This window comes from Quercus robur, chromosome 11, assembly GCF_932294415.1.
Source record: "Quercus robur chromosome 11, dhQueRobu3.1, whole genome shotgun sequence".
Lineage (NCBI taxonomy): Eukaryota > Viridiplantae > Streptophyta > Magnoliopsida > Fagales > Fagaceae > Quercus > Quercus robur.
The window spans coordinates 39,124,281-39,150,695 of NC_065544.1; the positions used below are offsets into that span (position 1 = coordinate 39,124,281).

Sequence of the window (26,415 nt, forward strand, 5' to 3'; positions counted from 1 at the left end):
AGTCTTTTATTAGTCTGTGTTATGTTTTGTTTATTATTTTGTATTTAGCATTTTATTATGTTAAAGCATTTGAACCCATATGACTACATGGTGAAGAAAAGGAACTTTCATGTCTTTTGTCTCTATTGGATTCTATCTCATCATACATACTAGATGATTGGTTGATGGGGAAAATTAACCCCTTCCAGAAAACTTGTAAGAAAGAGTTAAATAATGTTTTGGATGGAAGTGCAAGTGAAAATACTGATAAAAATGTGCATGCATATTCTCAAAACTAATTGAATTTGGTAAAATACATCTCTGAACTATTCATAAGTTCAAAAACTTAGCACCAAATCTTCAAACACATAAATAAAGAAAAATTATTCCCTTAGGAAAATTTGAGTGTAAGGTGCATGCGAATAAACATGGAACAGAGTATACCTGTTTCTTAATGCATAATCTTCAAGGAAACAACCTACAACCTTATATATATATATATATAACAAAATCATTTGGCATGACAATGATTTTGTGTTTTCGGATATCGGTTTAACCAGCAATACGATATATTTCAGATACCGATCAATACCGGTGTACCGTTTCGGGTTTACCGCTATTTTTTTATATTTATAAATAAATAAATAAATATATATATGTGTGTGTGTGTGTGTGTGTGTGTGTGTGTGTATTATAATAAATTTAAAAGTTTACCATAAAACATTTCCTCAATTCAGAACTAATTATTCATGATTTTAGACTTTAGTATCAATTAAAAGAAAATGAAAAAAAAAAAAAAAAAAAAAAACACTTTTTTCTATACCGATACGCTCGTTACCGGCTGGTATTGCCCAAAATTGACCGGTATATGGCTGATATGGCCGGTATTTCAACAGATATGAAACGTTGTGGTACCGGTACGATATTGACTCACTTGCAAATTAGGCCTCTTCTAAATCCCAAAACCTAGTCCCTCACTCTTATGATTGTCCATTCTCACTTCTAAAATCCCAACTGCAACCTCTCTCTCTCTCTCTCATATATTAACCCCCTCCACTGATATCACATATTCAAAATCGGACCAAAAAAGTGTTTTTTTTTTTTTTTTTTTTTTGAGACCTGATAAATTCATTTAGTCTATGGTCTATTATACTCCCCAAAAAGCAGCACTGAAACACATTGTGGGCTTCATGCCCGAATGCGCCCATGCATAATTAATGGACAGTAAATACCGTACAGCCCATTGATGATTTTTTTTTTTTTTTGTTGAATATTTAAAGTATTGGAGACACAAGCAAACGGAACCCTAACCCTAAACGCCAAATTGTAATCGATTTGAGCCTCCACACACTCTCTGTCTCTCTCAAAATTGAAAATTGTCGTCACGTGGAGGAGAAAGGGAAAGGTTTGGCGATGCAATCCGAGATCGCTTTATTTGCTACAACGTCAAGTTCGAAGGATGGAATAGAGGCAGAGTGGCATACCATTAAGGTCCCGGATCCAGAGGGTCCTCCTCCTTCTTCTTCGCCAAATGTAGTAACTACCATCCAGAAACCGCTCCGTCCGTTTTCTGAAGTCAGGTTGGCTTGGCCATACAGAGAACATGCAGTCATAGGGTCCCGTCTGTATTCTCTTGGCGGCATGAATCCTGATTCTGAACCTCACGTCGCCGATGTAAGTAGCCCCGAATTCGATCGTTTTCTTAAAGTGCGCAGCTTTGACTTTAGCACTCCTGATGATGGTTGGAAACCTGTCGCTACCATGACTTTTCCTAAGAGGTTCGAACCTCCCTGCCTCGTCCTCGACGATAAGTTATATGTGTTAGGAGGCATTGCATCAGACAGATATTCAACAGAAGTAGAAGCAAAAGGGTATGGCTGGATGGAGGTTTATGATCCCGTTTTAAATACATGGGAACCCTTGCCCAATCCTCCTCTTGAGTTTGGGTTTCCACTCTGTGTTCCTCTTCCTGTTTATTACGCTGCTCTCGATTCTAAAAATCAGATTCTTGTTGCTCAAAATGAAGGTGCGAGGTATAAAGCTACATTCTATATTTATCATGTGATCGATCGATGTTGGACAATACTTGAGCCTCGCGGGCGCGAGCTACGTCCTCATTATCCTGACCCGGTTTTCGGAAAACGAAGTGTTGTTGTTGATAACACTATCTATTGGGGTTTCGTTCTAGATGGGTATGTCTTCGTACAATCTTTCAATATAGATACGGATCTGTACTTCCACGGAAGTTTGGACACTCAGCTATTTCTTCGGGATAGTGAATTTGAATATCCGAGTTGTCCAATATTACCTTTGCTCCATTTAGCTGATCAGACATTCTGCCTTTTCCTGTTCACCTTGGTTGATAAAATGGAATACGCTGGTATGGTATATCTTAATTGTATTGTACTTGATATCTCTCTAAATCCATTTAAAGATGAGGGCAAGCAACAGTCTAAAGTAGAGTTCGATGAATGTTATAAATATAATTTTATGGGGGATTCCAGTAAACAGCTTAATATTTCCCTTGTGTCCGTCCAAAGGTATCCCTTGCGTAATATCTTCTGGCTCCATGATGCTTTGTTGCTGTAAGTTTATTTCTCTCTCTTTCTCTATTGTTACCCTTTCCTCCTTCCTCAGTTATTCCAAATGATTTTTGTTTTATATACATAAGTGCTCAAACAAATTGGGTCTGACTTGCAGGGATCACCCAACTTATATGCCAATGAAGAAGAAACCAAAGCTATCACATGAAACAAGCGTAATGATCAAAGATAATTAAGGTTGTAGGTTGTTTCCTTGAAGATTCTGCATCAAGAAACAGGTATACTCTGTTCCATGTTTATTAGCATGCACCTTACACTCAAATTTTCCTAAAGGAATAATTTTTCTTTATTTATTTATTTGATTATTGGTGCTAAGTTTTTGAATTTGTGATTAGTTCGGAGAAGTATTTTACCAAATTCTATTAGGTTTGAGATTATGCATGCACATTTTTTATCAGTATTTTCACTTGCACTTTCACCCAAAACATCATTTAACTTCTTCTTACATGTTTTCTGAAAGGGGTTAATTTACTCCCATCAACCAATCATCCAGTATGTTTGATGAGATAGAATACAATAGAGACAAAAGACACTAAACTTCCTTTTCTTCACTTTGTAGTCATATGGGTTCAAACTCTTTAACAGAGTAGACATTATAAAATGCTAGGTACACAATAATAAACAAAACGTAATGTAGACTATTTAAAGACTACTCTTAAATAGACTACTTGGCTGTCTTTGCTTTTGAGATTGGATGAGGTCTATGTGAGAGCATAACTTCTCTTTTTCTATTTACAATTTTGCGTATGATGTGTTTGAAAAATGCAACTTAAATTGGTTTATGGATGTTCACCATGGTTGATAAAATGGAAGGTATAGTATATCTTAATTGTATTGTACATGATATCTCTCTAAATCCATTTAAAGATGAGGGTAAGCAAGAGTCTAAAGAAGAGGTAAAGCAACGTTTTAAATATCATTTTATGGGGGATTCCAGTAAACAGCTTAATATTTCCCTTGTGTCCGTCCAAAAGTATCCCTCGCGTAATAGCTTCTGGCTCCATGATGCTTTGTTGCTGTAAGTTTATTGTTCTCTCTCTCTCTCTCTATTGTTACCCTTTCCTCTTTCCTCAGTCATTAAATGATTTTTGTTTTAAATATATATGAATAACTGTCTGATACAACTCTTGATTTTTTTGGGGATTAATTACTGAATTTTAATAAAGAAACCAGAACCTACAACAGAGAACATAAGCAACTAAGTAGCTGCCCACTGGTTACAGAGCTCAAGACCAGCAACGGCAAGAAACTGCATAACACAACATACCAGACCAAGTAACACCTATCACCTCTTACACAATCATTTCCGAAGACAGAAAAGTTGATTCTCCAATTACAATAGAGAACTCTATTAACTAAGAGTTCTTAACTCTCATTCCAAACTCAATCTGGGCCTTGAGGTCTCTGTTTAGAGTTAGGATAGTCTCATGGGATTTGATATCTTGGCAAAACACGAGCATTCCTTTGGAGCCAGAGGTGGTACACAGCAGCAGCCAGAGCCAACTTTTTGGTTGAACCCTTAGACTTTTTCCTTTCCAATTATCAATCCCCCATTGAACAAGTTTTTCCCAACATTAGTCCAGATTCTTCACTAGACATCTCTTGAAGACAACCTTGGCAAAGGCAGCTACTGAATTTCCATACATGTCTTATATGCAAAAAAATTATTAGAGATTTTGCATATTAGGATTGAGGTTTTATTCCCGAATTGGAGATTTTGTGTTCCAACTATCAATACATTAAATTAATAGCTCAAGAATGTAATAAAATATCTCAATTAAAGGTGTAAAGTGTTTTGTCAAAAAAAAAAGTGTAAAGTGTAAACTCCCAATTTGGTTAGAGCTTGACCAAAGTAAAGAGATTTAACAGAAGAGGAGTTTTTACGCATTAAGTTTATTGTGAAAATTATGGGTTTTTCAACCTGACAAGGGTTTAACTAAATTGGATGAAATCATGTTTAACTAGGACATCTAATTAGGGTTTGGTAACACCAATTGAGAGTAGACATTATAGATTTGGGATTAATCAAAGAATTAAAAAGTGAGGTAATGATTTAAATTTGGAGGTTTTGATGTTCTTAAGGTTTTCATGTAAAATTGAACATACAAGTATCAAAATAAGATGCCTATTTATAAGTTTCAACATCTAAATAGGTAAGGAGAACACAAGTTATGATTAATTTTAATTTTTCTTATATTAATTTAAGAATCATACTAATTAATGGATAAATTGAGGTAGGTGGGATTTGCACACTACTCCACTTATTTTCCCCATATTTCATGAGTATCCTTGACCAATTAATATCCTCTTTGAATGATATATCATTAATGCTTGTGACCTCTTTTCGTATTGTTATTCATAAAACGTGTGGTCACAAATCCTTCCCCTTTAATATATATATTAAACAAAAGTCATCTTCCACTAAACAGAAGACTTTGTTTTTGAGGAAAGTGACTATTTAGCCTTAATTTTTGAACCATATAGCCAAACAACCCCCTTTTCAAACTATGTAGCAAAATATCATTGTTTTGGAACTCGATATTGTTGTTGTCAAATTCTAACTGAAACACAACATTAGCAATGTCAAGTTCCAAAACATGGATATTTTGTTACATAGCTTGAAAAGTAGGCTATTTGGCTACATGGTTCAAAAATTAAGGCAATATATCCATTTTTCGCCTTTGTTAATTTTTTTCTTAATTCACTAATGCGATCTTTCTTAAGAAAAAATAATTCACTAATGTGAGGGTTGTATTTGTTTCTTTCTTAATTCATCAATGCAATCTTTCTAAAACTAAATTATTCACTAATGCGATCTTTCTATAAAAAAAAATAAAAATTAAAAAAAAACTAATGCGAGGGTTGCATACATTATCCAGCTACTATGAGTTCCAAAGATTTCTAAATGCTTTGCATTGTGTTGTAATGCAACTTTTTTCCTTGAACAGTACATCCATCTAATCTTGACTGTATGATGTGTTATTATCCCTTCTAAAATCCCTCCACCATTTGCAAATGAAGCTATCCGTCCATCTACCCTCTTGTTATGGACAAATAAAGCACACAAGATACATAACTTGAGTTGTATTTCTAGGTCACCTTAATTTGGAAAATTATTAGGTACTCCCAGAGTACCATAAATACATACTCCATCCTCTCACATGAATAGTGGGTTCCACCATGAATTTAATTAGTGGGACCCACCATTTATGTAAAAGGAGGGAGTACGCATTTATGGTACTCCAGAAGTACACAATAATTTCTCCCTTAATTTATGTCTATGCTAAATCCATTCAATTAAATCCCAAATAAACATTCATTAAATGTAGGTAACAAAAACTTACACCACATAAATATACTAAGAGATACTAATAGATTAGCAAAACTGAAGATCTTTCTATTTTCTTTTGAAATGTTCTATTTTTTTTTTTTTTTTTTTTTTTGAGAGAAAGGTAGAAATATACATTGCATGAATAAATTACAGGTGTGCTCAAACAAAAGATGTGCTTAATGCCACCTCGGCATTTAGAGTAGCCAGCCCAAGTATATTCTAGTGTTAAGCATAATATAGTGCCACACGTAAAAAATAAAACTTGCAATATAAGTGGTGAAAAACTTAAAAACTATAACCCTTTTGGGCTTTGGAACACTCTCAAGTGCTAGTGGACGTTTTGCAGAGTTCCTGGTACTCCTGTAGCAGGGTCATCGCTCCATGCAAGATATCACTGGGCATGCTTTGCTTTTCTTCAAAGGGGAACCGGTTTCTTGCATTCTAGATGGACCACGGCATTATGGCCCATACCTTTAGGTCCTTTTTCGGTAGCTTTTCCTCCATTTGTCGTGCAAGAGTGTAGTAGTCCGGAGCTTCGGAATTACATTTCTACAACCTTCCCCGTACCATAGCCCACACGTTTCTCGCTAATGGACATTCCCATAACACATGAGCCACTGTTTCATCATGTTGTTTGCAGATAGTGCAAGTAGAGTCCACCGATACTCTCCTTCCGCATAGATTTGCAAATGTTGGGAGTATATCAAAGCATGCTCACCACATGAAATTTCAAACCTTAGGGAGTATAGGGAGTTTCCACATCTTATTCCAGAATTTTTTTTCTTCTCTAGCAGTGGAGTGTTCAACATTCTCTTGTTGTTTGAGTTGGAGTGCTACTGATCTGTAGGCTGTCCTCACGGAGAAACACCTGTTCTTATTCTCCTTCCAGCGAAGCTTGTCTTGATCACCCTCCTCACCAATCTTGATACTTTGGATATCCTCCGTAGTGGATTGTAGGAATGTAGTGTGGAGTAATGGACTGTTCCATTGTCTAGTGTGGTGGTCAATAAGGTCAACCACTTTCATGTTTGTATTAGCATCAGGTTTGAACTAATGTGGGTGGGTTAACCACCCATGATCCGTAACTCTAATGCTCTGTCCATCACCCACTGTCCATGATGTGCCTGCCCTAATCAATTCCCTAGCTTCCAACAAGCTACGCCAAACAAAGGAAGGGTTGGCCCCTAGATCAGTATCCATAAATGAGCTATTAGGGAAATAGCGAGCCTTGTACACCCTGAAAAATAGAGAAGGCTCACCTTGGATCAACCTCCATGCTTGCTTAGCTAGCATGGCTAGGTTAAAGGCATGAATATCCCTAAAACCCATTCCCCCTTTGTCTTTAGGCTTGCATAATTTTCCCTAATTAATCCAATGGATCTTTCTTTCATTTCGAGTCTGCCCCCATCAATACTTTGCTAGGGCCAAATTGATGTCATCACAAATTTTTTTAGGGAACTTGACCATGCTCATGGAGTAAGTTGGAATTGCTTGTGCTACGATTTTTATCAACACCTCTCTTCCAGGCTTTGAGATGTGCTTCTTTTTCCATCTCATCACCCTTTTTGTTACTCGCTTTTGTATCTCCCTAAAGGTGCTCACCTTTGATTTGCCCCCCACCATTGGTAATCCAAGGTATCTTTCACAGTTTGTCATAATTTGTGCCCCCAACATATTCTGAATTGCGAGTTTCATTCCTTGGTTGGTATCAGGGCTAAAAAAGAGTGTTTTTTTTTTTTCCTGCCTATTGATAGCTTGTCCGGAGGTACCCTCATACAATGCCAGAATATCCAGCAGGTTTTTGCATTCCTTTGTTATATTGCCTCACAAAATAGTAGGCTGTCATTCGCAAATAAGAGGTGTGAGATCTTGACCCCTCCATTGCAAGATACCACACCCTTCAAATGATGATTTTCTATGGCTTTTCTAATAAGGGAGGTGAGACCCTCTACATATAATAGGAACAGATAGGGAGACAAGGGGTCTCCTTGCTTAATGCATCGGGATGGGATAATGAAGCCAGTAGGTTCACCATTGATGAGAATGGAGTAAGAGGCAGTGCACACTGTTTCCATGGCTAGATGGACCCATTGATTTAGGATACCAATTTTAAGCATAATCCTTCGGAGAAACTCCCACTCTACTCTGTCATATGCCTTGCTGATGCCGAGTTTCACTGCCATGTGGCCTATTCTTCCTTTTCTCCTGTTCCTCATACAATGCAACATTTTGAAGGAAACTATGGTATTATCTATTATACTTCTATCAAGCACAAAAGCACTTTAAGAGTCAAATATTACATTGGGTAAAATACATTTTATACTTTTTATGAGGACCTTAGAAATTATCCTAGATACTATATTATCCAAGCTGATGGGGCAAAAATCCGTAATATATTTTGGGCTTTTTTTTTTTTTTTTTTTTTTTTTTTGGGATGAGTACAATATGTGTAAAATTCATTTTTCGTAAATATCTTTCTGAGTGTAAAAAGGATAAGATAGCTCTAGTGATATCATGCCTGACAATATGCCAGAATTTTTGAAAAAAGAAAGGCGATATATCATCAGGTTTCGGTGCTTTGGAAGGGTGCATCTGAAAAAGGGTTGTCCTTATTTCTTCTTTGGTGTAAGGCCACACCAATGATTGTGCCATTTCCTCCGTCACCACATGGTCCACTAACTCTATCACCCTTTCCATCTCCAACCTGTTTGAGGAAGTGAACAAGTTTTGATGATACCCCTCCATAATGTTGGCCACTTCATCCCTTCCTGTTTGCCATACCCCATCATAATCATGTAGCCCTTCTATATTGTTCTTCCTGCACCTTTGGCTTGCTCTTTGGTAGAAAATTTTTATGTTTTTATCCCCTGTTGGTAGCCAAATCGACCTTGATCTTTGTTGCCAAAAAACTTCCTCATGATGTAGTAGTTCCCTTATCTCCTTCTTTATCCAATTTATTATTTCCATACTCTGCCCAAAACCTCCACGTATCAAGTCAGCCAACTCTCCCTGCTTGGCATCCAACATGGCTCTAGTATTACCAAAGGTTTTCCTACTCCATGCTATAAGATCCATCCGACACTTTTTTATTTTTTCAAAGAGGCAATACATTGGGCTGCCACGTGGTTGAGCTTGACTCCATGATTTCCAAATTATGTTTTCGCAATCAGCGACGTCGGCGTTGAGGGTAGGTTGCTAGGACCAAGTCCACTAGTATTAGGTCATGATCGGAATAAGCCATGGCAAGGTGGTGCACTGTGGCCTTAGGAAACAACTCCCTCCACTCTACTATGGCAACAAACCTATCCAATCTCTCCTCCACAAACGCTGCCCCATGCCGACCATTCCTCCAAGTGAATCGATAGCCCCTGAAACCGAGATCAGCTAGCCTACATTGAAGAAGAGTGTGCCGAAATGCTACCATAGGTGTTACCTATCTAGGATTGCCTCCCTTTTTCTCATTGGAGGACAAAATCTCGTTAAAGTCTCCTAGGCATAACCATGGTAATGTCCCACGTGCATGGAGGTGTCGCATAAGCCTCTAAGTTTCAGCCTTTCACTCCTCCTCTAGATGTCCATAAACCCTAGTTAACCTCCATGAAGGTGAGTTTTGCGTACATATATTAGCATCTATGTGGTTCAGAGAATAGGTTTGTGTGTCGACAACCACCTCGGCAACCCACAACAAAGCCAAACCTCCCTTTCTTCCCTCACTTGATATAGCTAGCATGGAAGGGTAGCCTAACTCAGTCCTTATAGGCTCCATCTCACGAACAGACAACTTTGTTTCCATGAGGAACAAAATTGTGGGAGCTTTCTGCCTCACCAATTCAGCGAGAACCTCAACTACCCAGTGGTTCCCAAGCCCTCGGCATTTCCAACTTAGGACGATAATTGTGATCAGCGAGGCTGAGCAACAGCCTCCACCATTGATAATTCAGTTTGAAGTTTGCTTTCCTTGAACTTGCACCGCCTGGCTTCATCACTCCCATAGTTGCTGTCATGCTGTCTTTTGGTGCTCGCCTTCACTAGGCTAGACTGTGAGGACTCAGTTTGTGTTTTGGCTAGAATAGGTGAGATTTTTTTCCGCATGGGTTTTTTGGTTGGCTTTTTAACTTGGTCACATGAAGGGTGATGTGAAGGTGGTGTGTTTAGGGTTTGAGGTTTATTTTGGTTTGTGCCGTAGGTGATTGGGACTGGGAATAAGTTAGTGGCAGGATTTTCGATGGCATTTAATGGGTGCTTTAATTGTTGTTGGTCCAAGGTTGTTTGTTTCGGGCTATCCAACTGTGGCTGTGTTGTTGCAGTGTTATGGGATATGGTCTTTATTGCATTTAAATTATGTAGGTGTGAAACAGGTACATTAATTATGGCCAGTTGTGATGACATGGTGGGATTATTGTCGGAATTCATGGCACGTGATTGGGCCATTATGCGATGTGAATGGGTTTGCGGAAATTTCGGAGTTGCTGAAATGTTCCTCTATTTCGGCAGAAAATCGATTTCGGGCTCCCTATGCATATCGAGTTCAGGCAAAGCTGTTGTGGTTTGTTCGTTGGTTGTGGTTGGTGTGGTACCGTCCCCCATCGATGTCATCTTATTTTCCCCTCGTTCCTGCTTTGAGCCATTCCCCATAGGGTCGGCCCCCATCTTCGATGTTAATCAGTGACTGTCACTCTTTTAGCTCATAGCTGATCTGTCCACAATTGAAACACCACCCCACCAGATGTTCATATATAAATGCCACTCGGTCCTCCTCGCTGGTAGCCAAATCCACCTTGATCTTTGTTGCCAAAAAACTTCCTCATGATGTAGTAGTTCCCTTATCTCCTTCTTTACCAAATTTATTATTTCCATACTCTGCCCAAAACCTCCACGTATCAAGTCAGCCAACTCTCCCTGCTTGGCATCCAACATGGCTCTAGTATTACCAAAGGTCTGCCTACTCCATGCTATAAGATACGTCCGACACTTTTTTATTTTTTCAAAGAGGCAATACATTGGGCTGCCACGTGGTTGAGCTTGACTCCATGATTTCCAAATTATGTTTTCGCAATCGGCGACGTCGGTGTTGAGGGTAGGTTGCGAGGACCAAGTCCACTAGTATTAGGTCATGATCGGAATAAGCCACGGCAAGGTGGTGCACTGTGGCCTTAGGAAACAACTCCCTCCACTCTACTGTGGCAACAAACCTATCCAATCTCTCCTCCACAAACGCTACCCCATACCGACCATTCCTCCAAGTGAATCGATAGCCCCAGAAACCAAGATCAACTAGCCCACATTGAAGAAGAGTGTGCCGAAATGCTACCATAGGTGTTACCTATCTAGGATTGCCTCCCTTTTTCTCATCGGAGGACAAAATCTCGTTAAAGCCTCCTAGCCATGACCATGGTAATGTCCCACGTGCATGGAGGTGTCGCATAAGCCTCTAAGTTTCAGCCTTTCACTCCTCCTTTGGATGTCCATAAACCCCAGTTAACCTCCATGAAGGTGAGTTTTGCGTACATATATTAGCATCTATGTGGTTTAGAGAATAGGTTTGTGTGTCGACAACCACCTCGGCAACCCACAACAAAGCCAAACCTCCCTTTCTTCCCTCACTTGATATAGCTAGCATGGAAAGGTAGCCCAACTCAGTCTTTATAGGTTCCATCTCACGAACAGACAACTTTGTTTCCATGAGGAACAAAATTGTGGGAGCTTTCTGCCTCACCAATTCAGCGAGAACCTCAACTACCCAGTGGTTCCCAAGCCCCCGACATTTCCAACTTAGGACGATCATTGTGATCAGCGAGGCTGAGCAACATCCTCCACCATTGATAATTCAGTTTGAAGTTTGCTTTCCTCGAACTTGCACCGCCTGGCTTCATCACTCCCATGGTTGCTGTCATGCTGTCTTTTGGTGCTCGCCTTCACTAGGCTAGACTGTGAGGACTCAGTTGTGTTTTGGCTAGGATGGGTGAGATTTTTTTCCACATGGGTTTTTTGGTTGGCTTTTTAAGTTGGTCATGTGAAGGGTGATGTGAAGGTGGTGTGTCTAGGGTTTGAGGTTTATTTTGGTTTGTGCCGTAGGTGATTGGGACTGGGAATAGGTTTGTGGCAGGATTTTCAATGGCATTTAATGGGTGCTTTAATTGTTGTTGGTCCAAGGTTGTCTGTTTCGGGCTATCCAACTGTGGCTGTGTTGTTGTGGTGTTATGGGATATGGTCTTTATTGCATTTAAATTATGTAGGTGTGAAACAGGTACATTAATTATGGCCAGTTGTGATGACATGGTGGGATTATTGTCGGAATTCATGGGACGTGATTTGGCCATTATGGGATGTGAAAGGGTTTGCGGAAATTCCGGAGTTGCTGAAACGTTCCCCTATTTCGGCAGAAAATCGGTTTCGGGTTCCCTATGCATATCGAGTTTAGGCAAAGATGTTGTGGTTTGTTCATTGGTTGTGGTTGGTGTGGTATCGTCCCCCATCGATGTCAGCTTGTCTTCCCCTCGTTCCTGCTTTGAGCCATTCCCCATAGGGTCGGCCCCCATCTTCGATGTTAATCAGTGACTGTCACTCTTTTAGCTCATGGCTGATCTGTCCACAGTTGAAACACCACCCCACCAGACGTTCGTATCTAAATGCCACTCGTGTTATCTCACCTTCCGGGCTAATCACCTGTCCTCTCCGCTGGAGTGGTTTATCAAGTGGGACCTCCACTCGAATCCGCAAGAAACAGGATTGGTCTGAGTTGAAGGCTTTACAATCCACTTCCACCAACTCGCCTATGCTCCTACCAATGTCACTCCTTGCTTCTTCATTAATGAGATCAAATAGCAAACCCCACACTTGAATCCAAAAAGGTTGCTTCAAGAATGTTATCGACCTAACAAACATCCCTTTTTCCCATCTTCGCAAGGCCAAGAGATGGTTGTCAAAACACCACGGTCCATTGTTCCATACCCACATCAGTTGGCTCTCCATCGAGAATTTGAACTGTAACAGCCCCTCACCCACTTCAATTATCTTCATATCGTCACCAAGCTTCCATATGGATCACAACACATTTTTTGCAGCCTGTAGGTTGATTTGTTTCAGTGTGAGAACTCGCCCTACAAGGTTTAGGAAAAACTCCGCTAAAATTTCATCTCTCTTCACTGATCGGATTGTCATAGCCTCATCTTCATCCATAGTGAGCTTCATTTTCTGTATACGGTCGAGAACCTCGGCTTCCATGGTAAAGACCCGTGTCTGTCTTCTTAGTATCTAGACAGACTGACTTCTAGTGGACACACTCTTAGACTTCCCACGTTTGAGGAAGAAAGAGAGGAGGAAGTAGAGCTCACACTATGTGAGAAGTAAAATTCACCCTACGTGAGAAGCCTTGAAATGTTCTAGTATTAGCTTGTATTTTACATGTCTCACACGAAGCAATAGCAATCAATTACCATAGAAGCAAATACTCAATAATTTCTATTATCCTTACGATGATCACCAAGATCTTGTTACAAGGTTTTACAATGAGAAGTTGCAACATATCAATTTGAAGTACAAAACGTTAGATAGGCCAAAGAACCAACTCAATTAGACTACTTCCAACTGTTTAACATTTTCATTGTTTTTACTTGGTCATTGCAGAACAACCAGGGATGAAACTATATAATCAAGACCTAAATTATTTCTCATCCTTTTATGCTATCAGCTAATATTCTCCAAGTTGATGCCTGATATTTCTCTCATCTACTATCCTTATATTCCTACTGGAATTAGATGACTTTATGGGCTATATAATCAGAGTTTGGATTAATTCAGTAGGATTTTAGTAATTGTGAGATATTGCCTAGCTACAAATAGTCATATGATCAGTTGATGAAATGAACTTATAGGAGAAAGATGATCTCTACTTTTCTTTAAATGTAATTACATCAAAAAAGTGAATTGCAGAATTGAAACTCATAATCAGAAGTCAAAATACCTCTAACTTAGTTGCTTTTGGTTGTTGGATATTTTTCTCCACAGTTGTCCTAGAGAGCTTGCCCTTAGCTTGGTAACTTGCAAGAGGATTTTAGCGTAGGACATTGAAACCTGCAACAACAAAGTAAAAAATACCAATCACATTTATTTGACATTAAGAAATATAAGATGGTAGAAATCTAATAACTTGGAAATTCCAGCAAAGAAAATTATAAAGAGAACCATATTCAACTCACATAAGCAAATATCTATATATTAATTTCCCATCATAATGAGAATGATATGACAAATTCAACAAACAATTGTCAAAAAATAAAAACCACCTATAGGAAACACAACCAACTAGCAAATGATATAGCTTTAAATCCAATAAACCACTTAAATTTACACTATGCAAACCATCAATAAACCAATTTAAGTTGCATTTTTCAAACATCTCAGACACAAAATTGTAAACAGAAAAAGAGAAGTTATGCTCTAACATCGATCTAATCCAATCCCAAAGCAGAGACAGCCAATTAGTCTATTTTGCTTAAGCCCAATAGCTATTATAAGACTAGTTCATTATTATTATTTGCGCTAGGTATATAAGAGTAGTCTTTTATTAGTCTATGTTATGTTTTGTTTATTATTTTGTATTTAGCATTTTATTATGTTAAAGCATTTGAACCCATATGACTACATGGTGAAGAAAGGAACTTTCATGTCTTTTGTCTCTATTGGATTCTATCTCATCATACATACTGATGAGGAATATTAACCCCTTTCAGAAAACTTGTAAGAAAAAGTTAAATAATGTTTTGGATGGAAGTGCAAGTGAAAATACTGATAAAAATGTGCATGCATATTCTCAAAACTAATTGAATTTGGTAAAATACATCTCTGAACTATTCACAAGTTCAAAAACTTAGCACCAAATCTTCAAATAAATAAATAAAGAAAAATTATTCCCTTAGGAAAATTTGAGTGTAAGGTGCATGCGAATAAACATGGAACAGAGTATACCTGTTTCTTAATGCATCATCTTCAAGGAAACAACCTACAACCTTATATATATAAAACAAAATCATTTGGCATGACAATGGAAAGATGAAAGAGCAATATTGTAATAATAGAGATAGCAATAAACTTACAGCAACAAAGCATCAGAGAGCCACAAGCTCTTATGTAGCAAGGTATACTTTTGGATGGACACAACAGAAATTAGCATATTTTTAACAAAAAATTAGTTTATTTTCAGCCAACTCTACTCACTCTCTTCCACTCACCTCCTTCCCCCCTCCATCCAAATGGGCCCTAGGTGTAGTAAAATGATACTCAACTTTCGGGAAGGCAAAATTCAAATTAGAATGGAGTCACTTCTTGAAAGTTCTATTCCTGCAAATGCTTGTTTATTGAAAGAATGTAATTATTTTTGATTATTTGAATATAAGAGTGCAATTTGTTTTAAAGGAATAATTGATTTTGGAGGATGAAAGCATAGAAACAGAATTTTAATTATATATAAAATGAAGCAATCAGCTAAGTGATGGGAAAGTGAGAGTGAAAAGAGAGGGCGATGAAAATTTAAAATAATATGTGAAAGACATTTTAGATTCTAGACCTCAAAAATTATTAGTATCTTTGTAAATATTTTTTCAAACACACAATTTTAACTAAAAGTTGTGTAAACTAATGCATGATTAGACAGAAAAATCTTCTTATGAGTCTCTCATGTTAGTCGCGTGATTAACTCGTATGTAAAATCTTTAATAATTTGTTAACCACCCACTATTTTGATAAAGTAGTGGATTGAATCTTCAATCTGGGTACTAAATTTTATATTTAATTGAGAGAGGTAAATCCTTCCAAAAAAAAAAAAAAAAAAAAAACTCACACATGAAAACACAAAAACTAGTTGTTGGAGTTGCCAAATTAGACCTCTTCCAAAACCCAAAACCTAGTCCCTCACTCTTATGGTTGTCCATTCTCACTTCTAAAATCCCAACAGCAACCTCTCTCTCTCTCTCTCCCTCTCACATATTAACCCCATCCGCTGATATCACATATTCAAAATCGGACCAAAAATGTTTTTTTTTTTTTTTTTTTTAGACCTCATAAATTTATTTAGTCTATGGTCTATTATATCCCCAAAAAGCAGCATTGAGTCGCATTGTGGGCTTTATGCCCGAATGCGCCCGTGCATAGTTTTTTTTTTTTTTTTTTTTTTTATAAACAACACTCAAATAAACATTCATTAATCCAAAACAAAGTTCGAACTGATTACATCACATTGTATTTGGTCCTTAATAACTAAGGGGGTATCCTCTACCCAAACAATACAATCATCTAAATCTTTGGCATTTTTTGCCAATATGTGGGCTGCCTTGTTGCAACCCCTTTTGGTGTGGACAACCTTCCACGCACTAAATTGTCTCAGAGACCATTCAATGCCTTCAATTACCTTCCTTATGGAGCTTTGAATGGGACCTTGCCCTCGCAGAGCACTCACCACAATCTGCGAGTCGCTCTCAATGATGATGTCTTTGAGTCCAAGATCCCATGCTAGTTGTATCCCCTCCTCCACGGCTTTGGCTTCCGTCTCCAGTGCACCCAAAGGCAGCTCCAGGCGTTTACTCATCGAACCCATAAGCTGGCCCCTTTCATTTCTGATCACAACACCTATTCCACAACAACCAATACACCCAAAGACAGCTCCATCTGTATTGATCTTGTACCAGCCGAGAGTAGGAGGATTCCATGAGGGCATACCTGAGTTGGGAGGCCGGGGAGTAACTTGATGAGGCTGCCTCACTTCCTCTGCATATTCCGCTGCAAATCTAACCATTTCAGCTACTGTTTTTCCACTCCCTTCATGTCTGATCTTGTTTCGGTTACTCCATAAACTCCAACTCGTAATTGCAAACAAAACCCAATCAACCGCCAGGCATCTCTCCTTTATTTCCCAAACAATGTCCGCAAAGTCCAGGCAAGGCTCAGGCAAAAGGGGGAGCTTTATCTTTGTTGCACTCCAAATCTTTGCTGCTGTTTTACATCCCCACAGTATATGGCTGACAGTTTCATCTCTTCCACACACATCACAACTAGTTTCCACCTCCACACCTTTCGACTTTAATCTAAACTTTGTTGGGAGAATGTTTTTGCACGCCCTCCACATGAAGTGCCTAATTTTGTTTGGGCAGTCCAAGTTCCAAATGAGCTTCCAAATGGCTTTAGATTTCGACCCATCTGAACTTTCCCCTCTTTCTCCCTGCTTATTTAGCTTCGGTATCAACTTCTGGGCTGCCCAGTAGCCCGTGCATAGTTAATGGACAGTAAATAGCGTATAGCCCATTGATTTATTTATTTATTTATTTATTTTTAATTTAAAGGATTGGGGACACAAGCAAACGGTACCCTAACCCTAAACCCCAAATCGTAATCGATTTGAGCCTCCACAACCACACACTCTCTCTGACTCAAAATTGAAAATTGTCATCTTTATTTTCTGAATCTTCAAAACACAAAACACATGGAGGAGAAAGGGAAAGGTTTGGCGATGCAATTCGAGATCGCTTTATTTGCTTCAACGTCAAGTTCGAAGGATGGAATACAGGCAGAGTGGTATACCATTAAGGTCCCAGATACAGAGAGTTCTTCTTCTTCGCCAAATGTAGTAACTACCATTCAGAAACCGCTCCGTCCGTTTTCTGAAGTCAAGTTGGCTTGGGCAGACAGAGAACATGCAGTCATAGGGTCCCGTCTGTACTCTCTTGGGGACATGAATCCTGATTCTGAACCTCACGCCGACGTAACTACCCCCGAATTCGATCGTTTTCTTAAAGTGCACAGCTTTGACCTTAGCACTCCTGATGATGGTTGGAAACCTGTCGCTACCATGACTTTTCCTAATAGGTTCGAACCTCCCTGCCTCGTCCTCGACAATAAGTTATATGTGTTAGGTGGCTTTGCATCAGACAGATATTCATCAGAAGTAGAAGCAAAAGGGTATGGCTGGATGGAGGTTTATGATCCCGTTTTAAATACATGGGAACCCTTGCCCAATCCTCCTCTTGAGTTTGGGTTTCCACTCTGTGTTCCTCTTCCTGTTTATTTCGCTGCTCTCGATTCCAAAAAACAGATTCTTGTTGCTCAAAATGAAGGTGCGAGGTATAAAGCTACATTCTATGTTTATCATGTGATCGATCGATGTTGGACAGTACTTGAGCCTCCCGGGCGCGAGCTACGTCCTCATTATCCTGACCCGGTTTTGGGAAGACGAAGTGTTGTTGTTGATAACACTATCTATTGGGGTTTCGTTCTAGATGGGTATGTCTTCGTACAATCTTTCAATATATATACGGATCTGTACTTCCACGGAAGTTTGGACACTCAGCTATTTTTTCGGGATAGTGAATTTGAATTTCTGGGTTGTCCAGTGTTACCTTTGCTCCATTTAGCTGATCAGAGATTCTGCCTTTTCCTGTTCACCTTGGTTGATAAAATGGAATACGCTGGTATGGTATATCTTAATTGTATTGTACTTGATATCTCTCTAAATCCATTTAAAGATGAGGGCAAGCAACAGTCTAAAGTAGAGTTCGATGAATGTTATAAATATAATTTTATGGGGGATTCCAGTAAACAGCTTAATATTTCCCTTGTGTCCGTCCAAAGGTATCCCTTGCGTAATATCTTCTGGCTCTATGATGCTTTGTTGCTGTAAGTTTATGTCTCTCTCTTTCTCTATTGTTACCCTTTCCTCCTTCCTCAGTTATTCCAAATGATTTTTGTTTTATATATATAAGTGCTCAAACAAATTGGGTCTGACTTGCAGGGATCGCCCAAAGCTATTACATGAAACAAGCGTAATGATCAAAGATAATTAAGGTTGTAGGTTGTTTCCTTGAAGATTCTGCATTAAGAAACAGGTATACTGTGTTCCATGTTTATTAGCATGCACCTTGCACTCAAATTTTCCTAAAGGAATAATTTTTCTTTATTTATTTATTTGATGATTGGTGCTAAGTTTTTGAATTTGTGAATAGTTCGGAGATGTATTTTACCAAATTCTATTAGGTTTGAGATTGTGCATGCACATTTTTTATCAGTATTTTTGCTTGCACTTTCACCCAAAACATCATTTAACTTCTTCGTACATGTTTTCTGAAAGGGGTTAATTTACTCCCATCAACCAATCATCCAGTATGTATGATGAGATAGAATCCAATAGAGACAAAAGACACTAAACTTCCTTTTCTTCACTTTGTAGTCATATGGGTTCAAACTCTTTAACAGAGTAGACATTATAAAATGCTAGATACACAATAATAAACAAAACGTAACGTAGACTATTTAAAGACTACTCTTAAATAGACTAATTGGCTGTCTTTGCTTTTGAGATTGGATGAGGTCTATGTGAGAGCATAACTTCTCTTTTTCTATTTACAATTTTGCGTATGATGTGTTTGAAAAATGCAACTTAAATTGGTTTATGGATGTTCACCATGGTTGATAAAATGGAAGGTATAGTATATCTTAATTGTATTGTACATGATATCTCTCTAAATCCATTTAAAGATGAGGGTAAGCAAGAGTCTAAAGAAGAGGTCAAGCAACGTTTTAAATATCATTTTATGGGGGATTCCAGTAAACAGCTTAATATTTCCCTTGTGTCCATCCGAAAGTATCCCTCACGTAATAGCTTCTGGCTCCATGATGCTTTGTTGCTGTAAGTTTATTGCTCTCTCTCTCTCTCTATTGTTACCCTTTCCTCTTTCCTCAGTCATTAAATGATTTTTGTTTTAAATATATATGAATAACTGTCTGATACAACTCTTGATTTTTTTGGGGATTAATTACTGAATTTTAATAAAGAAACCAGAACCTACAACAGAGAACATAAGCAACTAAGTTGCTGCCCACCAGTTACAGAGCTCAAGACCAGCAACGGCAAGAAACTGCATAACACAACACACCAGACCAAGTAACACCTATAACCTCTTACACAATCATTTCCGAAGACAGAAAAGTTGATTCTCCAATTACAATAGAGAACTCTATTAACTAAGAGTTCTTAACTCTCATTCCAAACTCAATCTGGGCCTTGAGGTCTCTGTTTAGAGTTAGGATAGTCTCATGGGATTTGATATCTTGGCAAAACACAAGAGCTTTCCTTTGGAGCCAGAGGTGGTACACAGCAGCAGCCAGAGCCAACCTTTTGGTTGAACCCTTAAACTTTTTCCTTTCCAATTATCAATCCCCCATTGAACAAGTTTTTCCCAACATTAGTCCAGATTCTTCACTAGACATCTCTTCTTGACTTGCCAAATCCTCTTAGCAAAAGGACTCTAGAAGAAATGATCTCTAGTAATAAAAATACCAGGTTTAGTATGAACCAGCATTTAATCTATGCAAGGATCACAATGGAAATGGGAGGCTGGTGCAACTTCTCCCTTGTTGCTGCGAGCTGGCAACACATGCCATGATCTTTTCTCTTTTGATTTTCTATCAACATTGTATTTTATTGATGAGTTCTAGTTCAAATGGCATTTCCTTTCCTTTCCTTGTAAGAGCATGGAATAGAATGAGAGTGCATGAGTAAGTTATCCCAAAACAATCAAAGATAGAGAAACAAAAATTACCTCGTTGTGTTCTTTTGGAAAAACATACTGGAAGGAGGGGTGCATACCATGACCAGAGAACTTCAGAAGGTTTGAGCCATAAGAAAGCAATTTTTGTATTCCTTAATATAGTGATTGACCTTGATTAAATAATCTCTAATTAATAGTTTATCCCAAAATTTTGGGACTAAACTATTACTATTTGGTAGAACTCTATCTAGCATATTTACTTTGTAATCTTATTATCTTTTTTTTTTTCTTTTTTTTTTTTTCTCTTTTTGTTTTTGAAACAATAATCTTATTATCTTAAGATGCATCTTTCTTAAAAAGTTAGAAAAAAGATTCATAAGATTAAGGAATGTACTATTAGTGTGCGTTTAGCTCTAATTTAATATTTAACTTATTTTTGTTACTATTCATGGATTTTACTGTACTTTTTGATACTATTTATGGATCTTACTGTACTATTTTAGCTAGTTTTTATTTTTATTTATAGTACTTCCAACAAAAAATTTCAGTTTCAGCAAAGTAAGTGGATCTTAAACAGACCCTAAATGTGTTAATTGCAACTATTTATATGATTTAAATATCCAACCTAGAAAAAAAAATTATATATATATATATATATATGTATATATTTGTATATTAATTCAAGATTTATTAGTATCTAAAATTGGTATCATAGTTATTGTAGGGACACGATTTGTTTAACGGCCCAAGAGTGACGTTGGGCTCGTATGCAATGGGCCCCAACAATATGATTTGTAGAGAGTGGGCTTGAAAGACATGACCTTGGGCACAGGTGGACGGTTTGATCGTGGCATCCATGGAAATTCTTGTACGGGCAGGCTTGGCTTGACTAGCTAAGCCCTCCATTGGAACGGGTTGTAGGACTTTTCTATCCTCGGACGCTGTCCAAAGATCCTTATATCCTTCCCTTTCTCCCCTCTTACCGGGGGAGAGAGTCCCCCCTCTTTCTTCTAAGGGTCTTTCACTTTATACTCATGTTTGTTTTCCTATTTAGAGTCCACGCGTAAGTTTCACTTTTCTGGGGTGCAAACCTGTCCTGTCAACCCATACCCAGTATGGTTTTGGGTTGTTGGGAAAGTTAAAGTGTATGGTTCAAAGCATGGATTTGTCAGATACAGGGCTTGGTATTATGACGTTGGCAGCTTTTTCCCTTACCCTGCCCCTGAACTCTGTTTCTCCCTTTCTTCAGGCATTTCATGAGGTGCCGAGCAAGAGGTCGTCCTCGGCAATGGCTCTCCTCGGCTTGGGCCCTAGGCCCTGGGCCCCCATGTAGAGTGGGACTGGGCCGCGAATTCACTAGCCCCACAATAGCTCCTCAAAATCCTGCTGCCCGACTTTTAGTTGGGGATGAGGATTTTGATAATGTTGGGCCCACATCACGACTCACTCTGATTATGTACTTTTTGATGTTTGGGCTTTTCCATTTGCATAGGAGATGCACCGGATTAAGAGGCATTTCTTTAGTCTTTAGTCACGCGGTGCCCTTTGACATTCCAATGTTCGAGACACGCCTTCATGAGAATCCTTTAACCTTATGGTTGCAGGTGGCATTGGAAATTGAGCCGAAACCATTTTGTCTGTAGCGTTCCTAGGAACTCTGCGTGAATTAAATGCCACCTCCTGGTCTTTTAAATAAATAAGATAGAAGGTTGCTCTACTTACACATAAATCCTTCAGTTTCCTCTCAAACCATAATCCTTCAGCCATAATCACAGCCTCCGTATCCGGTGTTATCCACCCTTTGTGTAATATGCTTGAGGCGCGGGTTGGGATGAAGGAACTCCATCTGCCATAGAGGCGCCGGGTCCTTCCGAGACTCAAGGTGGTGTGGTCTGGGCAAGGAAGGCACAGATTCAAGAAAATATTCCGTTTTGACAAAGGGGAAATGGTGTTTCTCCTTCTTTTAGTCAAAATCCGAAGCAGGTACTAGTCGCACCAGATTCTTAGTGCATCAGAAGTAGAGTTTTCCGCCATCAGCGCCGTCTGCTTTATCGCAGACGTGGTTACGTGAAGGCCCATCACCTTCCGGCTCCCTGCACCTTTTCTTCAACGGTGCTGGCCTCAAGTTGGGGTTCTCTGCACCTTTTCTTCATCTCTGCTAGCTCGAAGTCGGGCTCTCTACGCCTTTTCTTTAACGGTGCAGGCCCCCGTTGGGTTCTTTGGTTGCCTGAGTTATAGGCATGTAAAAGTGTTGAAGAATGGTTTTCCTTAAACAACAGCAGCCAACCTCTCCTCTGTGTTACCTCCTCGGCTTTCTCTTTATTTTCTTGTATTTTCCCTTTCTCTTATGTAGTTAGCTTCAGTATAAGCTTATTCCAGCTTTTCATTGTACGCTGTACTATTTCTTTGTCTTAATAAAAGTGGAATTTATTTACTTGTTTTGGATATTTTTCTCTTTTTTTTTTTTTTTTTTTGCAACTACTACTTTGTGAATGGGTGTGCTCTTGGTGTGTTTTTCTTTAACGATACTTAGAGCAAGAAACCTTGAAACATAATCCGACTAATTCTAATCTACCGACATTACCAGGCATAATAACGATAATTCACAGTAAATTAAACTCAGGAAACTAACCGAGATAACAGCTGAATATTTCGTAATACATGCGAGGAAACCGTCCGAGAACGATAAACTCTAAATAATTCGTCCGAGAGGATGGCCGAGCAATGAGGGACTTCGATTGTGTTTTTGGTAACATATTGCTCTATATTGTATCAATCCCTTTGGTATTGAGGATCCGAGAGCAGACTTGGGAATCCACGCAGTTTAGGGATTAACCTAATCGTTAATGAAGGGCTCTCTTCGCACAGATGTTAAGGTCCATGTAACGTAGCTTTTCTTTTGAGTACTTGGTTTCCCCAGAGGCTTGAGTCCGAGGACAATGCAAGACCTTGGTTCTGTCCAAAACTAGTATTTTTTCTTTTCAGTAGTTGGTTTCCCCAGAGGCTTAAGTCCGAGGACCATACAAGGCCTTGGTTCTGTCCAAAACTGGTATTTTTTCTTTTAAGTAGTTGGTTTCCCCAGAGGCTTGAGTCCGAAGACCATGCAAGGCCTTGGTTCTGTCCAAAACTTGTATTTTCTCTTTTAAGTAGTTGGTTTCCACAGAGGCTTGAGTCCGAGGACCATGCAAGGCCTTGGTTCTGTCCAAAACTAGTATTTTCTCTTTTGAGTACTTGGTTTCCCCAGAGGCTTGAGTCCGAGGACCATGCAAGACCTTGGTTCTGTCCAAAACTCGTATTTTTTCTTTTACTTATCTGTTGATTTAATTTCCAAAGGTTAGCCCCTTGACCCAGATGGGTAGGGGTTAACTTAATGTTGGAAGCCCCTAGAATTGCCTGTGCCTTTGGCACTGCCAGGCATAACTCCTAGTGGGAACTTATGTTGGAACAACAACAACCTGTCGCTGGTAATGAAGGCACCCTCATAGACCCTTACTCGACAAAGGCTTAACTCCGCTGTCGCCTAAGCCAACGCGCAAGCCTCCCCACAGACGGCGCCAATTGTAGGGACACGATTTGTTTAACGGCCCAAGAGTGACGTTGGGCTCGTATGCAATGAGCTCCAACAATATGATTTGTAGAGAGTGGGCTTGAAAGGTATGACCTTGGGCACAGGTGGACGGTTTGATCGTGGCGTCCATGGAAATTCTTGTACGGGCGGGCCTGGCTTGACTAGCTAAGCCCTCCATTGGAACGGGTTGTAGGACTTTTCTATCCTCGGACGCTGTCCAAGGATCCTTATATCCTTCCCTTTCTCCCCTCTTACCGGGGGAGAAAGTCCCCCCTCTTTCTTCTGGGGGTCTTTCACTTTATACTCATGTTTGTTTTCCTATTTAGAGTCCACGCGTAAGTTTCACTTTTCTGGGGTGCAAACCTGTCCTGTCAACTCATACCCAGTATGGTTTTGGGTCGTTGGGAAAGTTAAAGGGTATGGTTTAAAACATGGACTTGTCAGATACAGGGTTTGGTATTATGACGTTGGTAGCTTTTTCCCTTACCCTGCCCCTGAACTTTGTTTCTCCCTTTCTTCAGGCATTTCATGAGGTGCTGAGCAAGAGGTCGTCCTCGGCAATGACTCTCCTCGGCTTGGGCCCTAGGCCCTGGGCCCCCATGTAGAGTGGGACTGGGCTGCGAATTTACTAGCCCCACAGTTATCAAATTAAAAGACTAGTTGGATGATGCAACGTATTGGCAAAGTAAAGGAGTTCAGCAAATTTTTTTTAGAGAATTATCTCTTTTATTTGGGGTGGGGGGGGGGGGTGTTTGAAAAGCTCTTTTTTTTTTTTGAAAATTTTGTCCTAAAACTCTTTAAAGATCCATTTAGGTTAATAGGGTTTTACCCTAAAAAAGACACATGATGCTTAACGACAAGATTAAAACATTAACAATAAATTGGATTCACCCTCAAAAAAAAAAAAAAAAAAAACAACAACAACAACAACAAATTGGATTGTTTGAATTCAAGTATGAAAAATTATATTTATAAAAGAAAATATCAATAATTAGTAGTTATATTGTAATGTCTTCTCTATATTTCTCACATGGAAAGCTTTTTATTGGTTTGGTTACCAATTGAATATGAAATTATTAAAGAGCTTTTTAACAGTAATTTACCAGTGATAACATCATTTGTATTAAATCTATTTTCACAAAAACTTTACAATTAAAATTACTCTACCTTTAGTGTAATGGTTATTTCATAAGTATGTATTTGTGGAGAGTAAGAGCTGAGATTTTACTCTCCAAGAGGAAACTTTGCACATATATATACAAACTAGGATAGAGTAGAATATCAATTTGGTATTAAAAAAAAAAAAAATTTGAGAAACACTATGTTTACAATATTTTCATAACAAATTCTAAATGACAGGTTGTTACTAACTGTTATCGATTGATAAAAAAATAATTTTAGTGATTTGCCACTTGTGATTTATTGTCAAAATATTGTGAATGTAATACTTCTCAAAACTTTTTATAGTCAAAACTCAACTTCCTAGTTCTTACTACAATCTCAAATGGATAGTAAATATCCAACAAAAAATTGAACAGCTCAATCTAATATTTGATTTTACAATTTACTGAGGTATCTAGTTAATTAGAGTAAAATTTGAGAATTTTTCTAAATATCATGAAAATTTTCAATTCACTTAATAATGAAAGGGATCTCGGATATTTGTAGTAAAATTTGAGAATTTTTTCAAATCAATTAATAATGAAAGGGATCTTGGCTAAATATGCCTTGTTTAGGGGGCCTTAAGCGATGACCTAGGTGGCCTAGGCCTAGGGACGGCCATAGGTTCTATTACTGCAGATGCTTATTTACTAGAAGAATGTATATAATTACTTATGAATATTTGAATCTAAGAGTGCAATTTATTCTACCACGATACCGATGGGATTTAAAGCTTCCAGTATATTTCCAGTAGATCCAAAATTCCTGATATGATACCCCAGAATGGTATCTCTGCAAAGATGACATAGAGTAGAATGCTTACTCTTTTGGAATGCCAAACCCCCAAAAAATTGTGCTTCTGAATCCGATATACCTATCACAGTTTAACAGCAAAATATTAACATCACTAACAAATTAAAAGATTATTATAGAAAAAATGACAAGGAGTAAGACGATGATTAAAGTTTGGTAGAGGTTTTTTTTTTTTTTTTTTTTTTTTTTTTTTTTTTTTTAATTATAAATTGTATAGGTTGATTGCTCAGATTTGCCAAAAGCAAGGTGCATACCTTGTAGACAATAATCCATGTGTCTATAAGCAAGACCAATAAGATACATTTGGTTGAATCCACCAATATGAAGATTAAAGGAAGTAAGATATAATTTGATGGCATTGAATATTAAACAGAAAAGGAAGACAAATACATGGATGTGAGAAAGGGAAATGAAAAGTGCCTCCTC

General features: G+C 38.5%; 1 protein-coding gene across 9 annotated transcripts; it reads left to right on the plus strand.

The window, feature by feature from the left end:
• Nucleotides 1-1,266: 1,266 nt before the first annotated feature.
• LOC126705323 (uncharacterized) lies at nucleotides 1,267-24,555 on the plus strand. Of its 9 annotated transcripts, none has more exons than XM_050404229.1 (3): nucleotides 1,267-1,384; nucleotides 17,406-18,576; nucleotides 18,692-18,961. In XM_050404229.1, the coding sequence occupies exons 2-3, from the start codon at nucleotides 17,414-17,416 to the stop codon at nucleotides 18,741-18,743; spliced, it is 1,215 nt and encodes a 404-aa protein (XP_050260186.1). In that variant the 5' UTR covers nucleotides 1,267-1,384; nucleotides 17,406-17,413; the 3' UTR covers nucleotides 18,744-18,961. The 9 variants fall into 9 exon arrangements, with proteins under 9 accessions (XP_050260186.1, XP_050260185.1, XP_050260184.1 ...); XM_050404228.1 differs by lacking the exon at nucleotides 17,406-18,576 and adding an exon at nucleotides 19,732-20,688 and having other exon boundaries at nucleotides 1,268-2,564; nucleotides 18,692-18,785; XM_050404221.1 differs by lacking the exon at nucleotides 17,406-18,576 and adding an exon at nucleotides 2,680-2,759 and having other exon boundaries at nucleotides 1,269-2,564; nucleotides 18,745-18,961.
• The last annotated feature ends 1,860 nt before the right edge of the window (nucleotides 24,556-26,415 follow it).

Excerpts from the sequence above, each read along its gene's own strand:
- LOC126705323 (XM_050404221.1), top strand. The coding sequence starts at position 1,393 with ATGCAATCCGAGATCGCTTTATTTGCTACAACGTCAAGTTCGAAGGAT. Across the intron at positions 2,565-2,679 it reads CTCCATGATGCTTTGTTGCT|GGATCACCCAACTTATATGC; the intron begins GTAAGTTTATTT and ends TCTGACTTGCAG.